General features: G+C 40.0%; 1 protein-coding gene across 1 annotated transcript in view; it reads left to right on the top strand.

Annotated features, from left to right (window-relative positions):
- The window catches only part of LOC143769922 (ATP-dependent translocase ABCB1-like), a 57,628-nt gene that overhangs the window by 34,804 nt on the left and 10,920 nt on the right, over positions 1–11,904 (top strand). The window contains exons 18-25 of the mRNA XM_077258979.1: positions 1–150; positions 232–336; positions 622–699; positions 2,100–2,183; positions 3,293–3,496; positions 6,812–6,912; positions 8,353–8,493; positions 10,046–10,202. Coding sequence (XP_077115094.1) covers positions 1–150; positions 232–336; positions 622–699; positions 2,100–2,183; positions 3,293–3,496; positions 6,812–6,912; positions 8,353–8,493; positions 10,046–10,202 — 1,020 coding nt within the window. The remainder of the gene's footprint in view (positions 151–231; positions 337–621; positions 700–2,099; positions 2,184–3,292; positions 3,497–6,811; positions 6,913–8,352; positions 8,494–10,045; positions 10,203–11,904) is intronic.

Here is an 11,904-nt window from a genome sequence, read left to right as displayed (position 1 = left end):
GTTCAAGAAGAGCTTCCCGAATTCTCCTTTAACAAAATACTGGCACTCAACAAACCAGAATGGTTCTACATAGTCATGGGTGTTATTGCTGCAGCCATTTGTGGAGGCATTTACCCAACATTTGCTGTAATTTTTGGAAAAGTTATTGGGGTAAGAAAGGATCTATATGCAGTCTAGTACACCTGTATTACAATTATAATGTATGCCATCACATATATACTATTTCTATAGGCATTCAGTATCAGTGATGAGGAAGAAAAAAGGCAGCGGACAATTCTACTTTCTCTAATGTTTCTTGTGCTTGGAGTGATCAGTCTGATCGTGTACATTATCATGGTGTGTATATTCATTTCCATTCACTAAGCTACTTACTCTCTGTATCTGTTCTGATCAGTGTGCATACACATAACATTCATTAGTAAACTATGCTGGCTCAAGGAACTGGAGTCACTTTTTATTCAATTTGAATAAGGATTACTATTTCATTTGGTCTTCCCAGGTGCTGTATGTTCAGCTACTTCTCTGTGTACTTTCTTGCTATTTTAAATGTAATTTATGTAAAACCTTTAGAATAAGATAATAAGATCTAATTTCTAATTCACTTTTTTTTACTGATTCTAGGGTTTTGCTTTTGGTATATCTGGAGAAAATTTAACAATGAGATTAAGATCATTATCCTTTAAGGCATTGCTCCGACAGGTAGGTGTTACACAAATTAACAAAGGGAGAAAAATGTCACTTCATTTCAGTTCTTTGATCCTCCGGTTTCTATGATGCTCATATGGATTTGTATTAAATGAACCTTTTATTTTTCACACTGTTCTGCATATATCACAGATGGAAAATGGTAAAGTTGCATACTGCATAAAAAAAAACTATATTAAATATTTGGAAGTATTATGTCACATGTGAAAAAAATCTTTGCAGCAACATTAGCCAAAATAACTACCTAAAACTATATATATGTTTTTTAACCGTAAATAGTCAAGAGGCTGCTGCTCATATCCCAACTGATAGTCAGGCTGCTCAGTCATTCTTCCATAGGGTTGGATAGTTCATAAATAATAAATATAAATATATATATATATATATATATATATATATATATATATATATATATATATACACACTTTTTTAATATATCACCAAAATGATGTTACGTCCAGCATGCACATGCCCAATATTCCATGAAATGTGTGTACATTGTACATCTTGCTAATTGTGGCCACCATATTAATTGGCCACTTTAACATCATTTTAAGTAAACCACCTCAGATTGTGAAAAAAATGCTTTGATCTGTTCATAGAAAAACCAGCGTTTACCTATGACTATCTGATAAGAATATTTTCCCATTCATGATTGTTCAGTTTACTCACATTTTATGTATTTAGCTTAGAGTTCCAGCATTTTCTTCTAACCTTTACTATTCATTGTTACTCATTTATTCCCTAAATCCTCATAGTTCTGGTTTGTCTTAGAAGATAGAATATAAAGTAATTGCCCGATTCTTTGTACCTTTTATTATTTACTTAATAGAGATGAGTAGATTTATTCTAGTGGAATACTGATAGAATTTTACAAAAAATCGTACTCTCCAGAATAAATTTTTTTTTTTTTTGAGATTGTCAAAATTGCAAATGCTGAACCCTAGAAAAGCAGGCAAATGATTAAATACGTCTCTGCAGATCTATATCGGTGTTCCCGCCGCCCATCGTACAGTCCTCCACTTCTCCCCTTTCCCCATTGTACGCATCCTCTTCAGCCTCTTCACTCCATGTGCAGTGATGTCAGATTCCTGGAGTGAACAGGGTGCTTGTGACAGGGGAAAGGAAAGGAAAAGAACAGGCGTGAAGGACCAGATGGTGGACTGTGGGGACAGTAAGACAGGTGGGGGGTGAGGTGATTACATCGAAATGTTATATCTTAGCAAATTCGATCACCTCCAATTTGATTAACTCCAATAACACCGATCTGTTCAGTTAAGAATGTGTGAGCCAAGTTATATTAAAAATCTAAGGCATGAAAACAATTTATTTAGACATAAAGATGCAAAAACCTTTCTAATATTCATCTTGTTATTACTTGCATTTCTCAATAGGAAATTGGATTCTTTGATGATCATGCAAATGCCGTTGGAGTTTTGCTTACCCGACTTGCAACAGACGCATCTCAAGTGAAAGGCGTATGTATAAATTATACACTTCATTTTATAATACTTGTGTAGTAAGATCAGTCAGCACTTTAGATAAAATGCCTTCATCTTATGGCTGCAAGGCAGACTTTCTTAGTGTTTTCCTTACATCTGGATGTGATGGGCCAACTTGCCTTTATTTTACTTTCTCTTTGATACAACTGTTAGTTGAGTGTTCCCCACATACAGACTTCAGTTACATTGTATCATGAACATAGACATATTGTCTTTCTTTTAAGTATTGCTCATCAAATAATGGGGGTCCGATTCAATAAGACTGGCGTTTTTCACACTCTTGATGAGGGGAGTCTGGAGTCAGACGCTCCTGATTCATGAAGAGGTGCATGCCTCTTTATGAATGTGGAGTGCCTAATGAGTGCCATGCGCCACAAATTGCATTCCAGTCGGGTACTTGAGTGAGATATCTGGTATACGGAATGCCACAGCTTGTCATGAATTAGCATGACACCACAGCTGGTCTAACAGGCAACATTAGTTCTATCTATTTTGGAGGTGTTGTGAGAAACTGGCATTAAGATGCCAAAAATCTCAACATTTAGGCGCAATTCCAAGTTGCGACTAAAGTATGCGACTTTTGAAACCTCTTAGTCTAGAATTCTGGCGCAAAAGCTTTGAATTGGGCCCTTGGTTTCCACAACAGTTGGAGGATAAATTATACAGGGAAAAAAGTTTGCTCTAAATCAAAATAAATCCTTGCTCTTGAGCTGGTTCATACTGCCACCACCATTACATCTTGACAAGTACTTGGACACCACACCTTTCCTATTATCTGTTCCTATTATCTGTTGTAAATGGTGGCATGAACCTCAGGCAGTTTTCTCATTAATTTATGATGGGACTTGGTTTCACTAGAAAAAAAAGTCATGCAACAAAATATAAAAAAACAAAAAAAAACCTTAAAACATAATTTAATAAAATGTTGGACTTTTGCATTTAATATTTTTTCCCAAGTTTTTGCAGTTTCAACAAATGAAATGAAATTCCCATCTGCTCAATTTTAGTAATGAAAATTACTTTTACTTTTTCACATTTAGTTTCTTGAACATAACATTTTTACTCTATTCTCTTTCTTTACCTAGGCCACTGGTAGTCGAATTGGACTGATCACCATGACGGTGTGCACTTTACTGGCAGCAATCATAATTGCATTTGTTCACGGCTGGCAGCTAACGCTGCTTATTTTGGCTTGTATTCCCTTTTTGATTGGTGCAAATTTTATTAGAATGAAATCAATGGCTGGCCATGCATCAAAGGATCAAAAGGCTTTAGAAGAAGCTGGAAGAGTAAGTCTGTTTAATTGTCAAAATGTGATAGATTTGGCCACTTCAACTCATTTTCTATCTTGTGTGCAAAAGATTTTGAGATTAATTAAATAATCAAACACCTGGAGAGTTTAAGATGGCAATTTATGAGGGTCATAAAATATGCTTTCAGGACAAAAGGCTACATTTCATTAGGGAAATTGGGAAACATTTGACGAATTTGTAAACCGGCAGCATGTGACGCATGGGAAATTGCTTCATTTTGGAACACATTTTCTCTTTATTATATCTGTTAAATATAAAGGAAAGGGTTGAAATTAAATAGATCAGTATCTCAATATGAATCTCCAAAAGACAGTCTAATTAATTATTTAAAGGAACAGGATGTTTGGCAATGATAGAGTGAAGTCTGCTATCAACATGAGCTCAACCTGAGAAATCAATACCATAATTGCACATGTGCTCACATTTCTAAGCCAACATAAAATTTTACTGCTTATTGGTTGATGTGGAAGAGAAGTTCTGCATCTAAATACTGCACAGTCCCAGTAAATGGCTAGTAAAAATGTCAGCTCACATATCAAACAAAAGTTATAATTGAATTCAGGTTCCACCTGCGCAGACTGGTCAATATAGTAAAGAATTAGCTTATGAGAAATGCCTTAAATAGGGAGAGTGTTGTGTAATAGACATCTTCTGAAAAATTATTTTTAAACATTTCTTCTAAGATATGTATGCTCTTTACAGCTTAAACGGGTCAGCCATTTTCTCTTGTTAGTGCAGCTTTCCTCACACACTGACCATCATTTCGGTCCATACAATGGCTTCTGGTGGAGGAGCAGTGACCAGACCTTTCCAACAGCCTCCTTCAATAGCTGAGAAGAGTTACTACTGCGGGAGACTGATGGGCTGATCTGGACCCTCCACCATCTATTTGTAGGGCTGTAGTGGTGATGTTCTGTCTCCAACTCATGTCCACTAACAAAATACACTGGCTTCAGTGGTCACACCAAGGTAGTCTGCACAAGACCGCTGAGGCCAGAAATTGATGAATTGTCAAGTGGACCTCACTACTTGCCCTCAGGTTTTGCTTGCTACATATTTATATTATTATTGAGTATAATCGGCAGCCTGTATGCGATTATTAAAATAGCATAATTAAGAACACCTATTTTTCTGTTTAACATACCCTTAATGTCATGCTGATAGGATTTTGTGAATGGAGGGAAAAAGTAACAAAAAAGGATGTTAAGGAAATGGTACTTGGAACTGAAGATGGGCAAAAACAGCTTGCAAGCTTTTTTTTTTTATAAGGGAATCTGTCAGCTGGATTTCAACCTCAAATGATTTATGTGCTCATGTAATTTTCTCAAATACAAGTCCAGCAATACCTTTACAATGCCAGTCTGTTCTTCCATGACTGAAATCAGCGTTTCAATTGATATGCAAATGAGGCTGAATAGATATTTCTGAAGCCTCTGCCACTCCAGCTCTTTTCCAGGTCCAGCTCTGCTGCCTCCTTCCTGCTTGACTGACCACTCTTTCATTGAAGTCAAGCTGGAGGAGGCTATGCTGGGCGGGTAATAGTGCTGGAGTGATGGAGGCTTCGGATTTACCATAGCTATTTGCCTATCAATTCAAATGCTAATTTCTCAGTGACGGGGGAATGGACTGGTCATGTAAAGGTACTGCTGGACTTGTCATTAAAAAAGCTACACGCGCATATAAATAACTTGGAGTGTGAATTCCTGCTGATAGATTCCCTTTAAGATCATTCTCAGTGTACCTTTTATACAACAGTCCAATTACATCTGATACTTACTAAATATTCTCCGCACACCAGATATTTTCACTCCCATAAGATCTAAACCTGCTGATCCAATTTGCAGCAATTCTGTTGTCAGAAATGATGGATTGGATAATCCATAATCATAACAATAAGTAATTGCCGTTCTCCAAAAAGGTACAAGCATTCATTAAACAGTGTGGTCACTCACTATGTCCTCTGGGTAAAACATTCTGTTTCATTCTTACAGACTTTTCTTCAGAAATAAATGTTTATACAATAGAAGATCTGTCTGAAGCAAACTTATACCATTTCTTCTAAAATGCATTATATATGAACTGTCGATAGTAATTAGGTAGAAGCCCCAGCTGTAAAAAGTGCTTACTAAGCCCGGATGTAATGGAGGCATAGTTGTGCATAAACTCCTTAAATACTCTACTTGTATTCACTCTACGTTATTATTGCGCATGGAAATACAAATTGGTAGAGGATTTTCTCAAATTCCCTGGGCGCCAATGCAGAATCTGTAAAAGGGTCCCAACTATCACACATCATTTAGTGTATTGGTTTCACATCAGAAATGGACCTCTACACCCACATGAATGAAACAATAATAAAAAACACAATATATTTATTGAGGCCGAGAGCATATTAAAGTACAGCTCTCCCAAAAATATAACAAAGATATAATTACTATAGTGGAATACTCCCAATAATATGGTAAGCTAGAAGCAAAACGGAGTAATCATGGATCCACCAAAGGGTAATACAGATCAGGTAAACTTTATTAAGTGACTCATCACATTAACACCATGTCAAGCAAAAAGTACATAATGACAACTAGAGAACTGTGGAGGAGACATGAATGTAGGCAAAGAAGGGAATAGAGGTCAAAGTATGACTTGAGGGGGCAGGACAGAAAAGATCACTACAGAGTGAATATAGGCAGCATCAAGCTAGTGGACAATGCAAGTAAATGGAGTATACAGTATAACCTGTACATGAGTAATGTGTGTAGCCATGAAAAATAAAGCCTGCTTACCCATCAAGTCCACTGGTGCCCTCCTAAGCAGGTACCAGTGGTCTTAAGCAGGCTTTATTTTTCCTGGCACCATACATGGCATCAGCTGCATGTGTCGCGGCTGTGTGACGGTCACAACACCGGCTCTCCATGCATGTATTGTGACGGTCACACAGCCGCGACACATGAAGCGCCGAAAAGCTGATTATCAAAAGCGATCCAGGTATCCGGGTTCCCAATGCAGCTATTCGATAAGAGCTATAGCTATTCAGATAAGGAGTTATCTGAAGCTGTTCGCTCATCACAAGTACTGACCTTACCATTTTCCCATCGCTCCTCTTCCAATTCTGCCCAGGTCTCCCATCAGTTAATGAACACCAAGTTCTAGCCATTCAGACATACGATTGGTTGCAGCAGTTGCATGTCTGTCTGGACAGAATTGGAGCTACATGGCAATGATAAAGGAAAAATCATACTTTCTTTATGATAACAACATTCATATGTAAACATGATTCCATGTTTCTTACAGATTTCCACTGAGGCAGTTGAAAATATAAGAACTGTTGTTTCCCTGACAAGAGAACAGGCATTTTATGATCTCTATAATGAAAGTTTAAGCGGTCCTTACAGGTACGTTACAGAATTAATCTGCCATGATGTACCGATCATTGCTTCAAATACACTAAAACTTCCAAGACTACTTTAGAAGACTTCTCTTTTTCTCAGGCGAATTAACCCTTCTCCATATATTAGACTCCTCTTTGGAAGGACTCCTCCTCCTAGAGGATTCTACTCCATCTTTTCTAGATCTGTTGGTTACCAAGATCATAATATTTGTTAATCCATGCACCAAGGATATGCTTGTGATATACACTCACCGGCCACTTTATTAGGTACACCATGCTAGTAACGGGTTGGACCCCCTTTTGCCTTCAGAACTGCCTCAATTCTTCGTGGCATAGATTCAACAAGGTGCTGGAAGCATTCCTCAGAGATTTTGGTCCATATTGACATGATGGCATCACACAGTTGCCGCAGATTTGTCGGCTGCACATCCCAAAGATGCTCCATACAAGGCAGGATGGATCCATGCTTTCATGTTGTTTACGCCAAATTCTGACCCTACCATCCGAATGTCGCAGCAGAAATCGAGACTCATCAGACCAAGCAACGTTTTTCCAATCTTCTACTGTCCAATTTCGATGAGCTTGTACAAATTGTAGCCTCAGTTTCCTGTTCTTAGCTGAAAGGAGTGGTACCCGGTGTGGTCTTCTGCTGCTGTAGCCCATCTGCCTCAAAGTTCGACGCACTGTGCGTTCAGAGATGCTCTTAGGCCTACCTTGGTTGTAACGGGTGGCGATTTGAGTCACTGTTGCCTTTCTATCAGCTCGAACCAGTCTGCCCATTCTCCTCTGACCTCTGGCATCAACAAGGCATTTCCGCCCACAGAACTGCCGCTCACTGGATTTTTTTTCTTTTTCGGACCATTCTCTGTAAACCCTAGAGATGGTTGTGCGTGAAAATCCCAGTAGATCAGCAGTTTCTGAAATACTCAGACCAGCCCTTCTGGCACCAACAACCATGCCACGTTCAAAGGCACTCAAATCACCTTTCTTCCCCATACTGATGCTCGGTTTGAACTGCAGGAGATTGTCTTGACCATGTCTACATGCCTAAATGCACTGAGTTGCCGCCATGTGATTGGCTGATTAGAAATTAAGTGTTAACAAGAAGTTGGACAGGTGTACCTAATAAAGTGGCCGGTGAGTGTATGTAACTCCTTGAATCCTTCCCTTTATTATGTATTTTTTACATCTAATTTGGCAAAATACTGTATATATGCAAGTTCCAGTATTTTCAATACTTTGCTGTAGCACTTATTTCCAATGCGCATTATGTTAAGAATGACTGAAGTGGCTGGATTTCATCCTCCAGCGTCTATGCACTGTTGAATGTGTATGTGCCTATGAATGGAACCTGATTATATGGGATACAACATATAATAATCAGATAACATCAGATCTGCAGATCTGACCACTAACAAGTTTTCCCCTTGGCATTTTTCATTAGGGACTCATTGGCTAAAGCTCCTCTTTATGGCGTCACTTATGCAGTTTCCCAGTCAATAAACTACTTTGTGAATGCCGCTGTGTTTCGTTTTGGAGCCTGGCTGATTGCACACTGCTACACACAATTTGAAAATGTGTTCATGTAAGTACAGCTCTTCAGTGGATAAAAGAACTCTTTTCTAATATTTCTCTGTGATGCAGAGAGAAAAAAAAAGTAAAAAAAAAACTACTTGAAACTGCTCAAGACGTTGTGCGGCGTCACTTACTTCCAAATTCGTGTCGATGTCATTACAACCTCACACACCTGCTGAAATGCAAGCACCAATGCTATGTACCATATTGTACCATATTCTGTGCATGCATCTCAGCAGGTGTGTGGTATAGATGCACACTTTTATTGAAGTGGAATTTAATTCTACTCAGGTCTGCATTTTGGAGAGTACAGATATTTATTATTACCAGTATTATTGTTCTTTTTTCTACTTCTCTTCGAGCAGGTTCAGCAAAATGGCAGCCAGGTGTGGCTAGTGGCTACCATCTTACTGAATAGTAGTGGGCCAGAAAAAGGATAAAAATAAGAAAGAGAGGGGGGACAAAAACAATACTCTTCTTTCCGGCTACACCTGCCCGCCGTCTGGTCCTCCAATGTGCCACATTTCGAGCAAGGTGTTCACTCTAGGCCTTGGTTTTTGCCTGAGAGCAGGCCCCAGAAAGCATTGTGCCTGCTCCGGGGCCTACTTGCAAATACAAGTCCTTGCCTAGAGTGAGTACAAGACTGGAGAAATGATAGAGGTGCAGACAACTGGACACTGTGCAGAGAATAGCTGGAAAGGTGAGCAGTGAGGATGTGATTATAAGTATTTTTATACCTTACATTTACTATGCACTGAGGTTTGGGGAAACCCTAGAGTACAATGAAGGACATTAAATACAGGGAGAATAACTTCTCCCTGTATTTTGATTTTTCAGAGAAGTTCGATTAGCAGAGAGCAGGCAAATTTGTATTTTTAAAACCGCATTATACAGATTAACAATAAGGATCCATTTTCTTTTATCACTCCCCGAAGAAACAGTGTCACGGACTATAGGTTGTGTCTGGTATTCCAGCAGATACTAATTTTCATAAGGTGCTGAGCTTTAGTAGACACGGTCCATGGAATTAAGTGGCACTTTTCTGGGGGAAAAGTATTTTATTTTGTCATCTATTTTATAAAACCTTTTTAAAATGAGCAATATATTCTCCTGACAGTGTTGCTATAGATGTGACTCTTAAGTGTAGTATATATACATTAGATACATACTTACACCAATACATAGACATATAGAGGCAGGACCCCACAGAATTTACGATACGGTTTGCATCTGTTTGAACATTTAATCTCATTTGATCTAATAGAAGGACGCTCCATTAATGCTATTCATCTTCATATTCTGCAGGGTACTTCTGCCTAATTCAGCTTAATTGGTTTATTTTGTTGCAGTCTTCGCAGTGAATTGAGCACAATGCAGTATTAGCTCAGAAGTCACTTACTATCTGAATACACAACCACTGACGGGGTGTTTACAGTCTAGACTCGCATGCTTTATCTTGCTGTACTAGTGAAGAACTCACTGCCTTTCTCTTACAGGATAATTACTTGGTAACCATCATTTTTGCATTAGAGAGCTTATTTTTATATTGTATTTTTTTTCAGTGTATTCTCTGCAATTATTTTTGCCGCTATGAATGTTGGACAGTCCACATCTCTTGCTCCTGACTTTGGAAAAGCAAGGGTATCAGGCCAGCGCATCATGCAACTCCTGGAAAGGAAACCAGCAATTGATAGTTATTGTGAAGATGGTGAAAAACCGGTAAGATTATTAGTAAAGAGGATACAATCGTGTGGATTTTTTTAAAATGTAATAGTTGAGATTAACTATTGACGTTGACATAAATTTGCTGAAAGGAGCGCACAAAAAGACAGATGAAAGAGCTAAAACTCTCCATCAGAACTAACTCTTAACTAGTTAACTCATTCTGCAGCCAGCATTGTGCAGGGAAACACATAGCCTGTAAAAGCCAAATGCTGAAAACTTTGTAATAAAACTCAACTACAAAAATAATTTTAGCTAATAATACATGTTCTTTTAAATGATACCTGGCACCCCTCCAAACAGCTGTCTGCAGTGCTGGCAAAAGCTGGATAAAAGTGATGAACGGAGCAGAACGCCGCTGCTCCCTCACACCGCTTAGTGGCCACTGCCGTAATCTACAGATCTGCAATCTACTCATCAGTGGACCTAGTTATTGATTTTGAGTGTCCACAGCTACAGTAAATGGTAAAAATTTACTACGGTGTGATGACACCAATTTACTATGTTTGCTGTGGCCAATGGAGTACATTAAGGGTATGTGTCCACGTTCAGGATGGCCGGCGCTTTGGATGGAGCGGAAAACTCGCTCTGCCCGAAGCGCCACCCCCTTCTGTAGACACGATGATTCCGGATGTGTTCATTGCACACATCCGGAATCATCGCACCCCACACATAGGGCCCTGTGTTTTTCCTTGCGGCGGCGCAATGTCACCGCAAGGTAAACGGACATGCTGCGTTCTAAAAAGACGCGCCGCATGTCCGGAATCTCCACTATACTGTAACATCTGGACTCTGCGGATTGAACGCTGCGGCTCTACGCAGTGTTCAATCTGCAGCTCTTCCGGATGTAATATGGCCCGTGGACACATACCCTAAAGGCCCCGTCACACATAGCGAGGTCGCTAGCGAGATCACTGCTGAGTCACAAGTTTTGTGACGCAACAGAGACCTCAGTAGCGATCTCGCTATGTGTGACACGTACCAGCGATCAGGCCCCTGCTGCGAGATCGCTGGTCGTGTCGGAATGGCCTGGACCTTTTTTTGGTCGTTGAGGTCCCGCTGACATCGCTGAATCGGTGTGTGTGACACCGATCCAGCGATGTCTTCACTGGTAACCAGGGTAAACATCGGGTTACTAAGCGCAGGGCCGCGCTTAGTAACCCGATGTTTACCCTGGTTACCAGCGTAAATGTAAAAAAAAAAAAACAGTACATACTCACCATCTGTTGCCCGTCAGGTCCCTTGGCGTCTGCTTCCTGCTCTGACTGAGCCGCCGTAAAGTGAGAGCAGATCACAGCAGTGACGTCACCGCTGCGCTCTGCTCTCACTGTACGGCGGCACACAGTCAGAGTGGGAAGCGGACGGCAAGGGACCTGACGGGCAACAGATGGTGAGTATGTACTGTTTGTTTTTTTTGGTAACCAGGGTAAACATCGGGTTACTAAGCGCGGCCCTGCGCTTAGTAACCCGATGTTTACCCTGGTTACCCGGGTGCTGCAGGGGGACTTCGGCATCGTTGAAGACAGTTTCAACGATGTCGAAGTCGTTCCCCTGATCGTTGGTCGCTGGAGAGAGCTGTCTGTGTGACAGCTCCCCAGCGACCACACAGCGACCACACAGCGACGCTGCAGCGATCAGCATCGTTGTCTGTATCGCTGCAGCGTCGCTGTGTGAGACGGGGCCTTTAGTCCTATTATAT

The sequence above is a fragment of the Ranitomeya variabilis genome, chromosome 4 (genome assembly GCF_051348905.1).
Source record: "Ranitomeya variabilis isolate aRanVar5 chromosome 4, aRanVar5.hap1, whole genome shotgun sequence".
Lineage (NCBI taxonomy): Eukaryota > Metazoa > Chordata > Amphibia > Anura > Dendrobatidae > Ranitomeya > Ranitomeya variabilis.
This window is presented reverse-complemented; position numbering and strand designations above follow the sequence as displayed.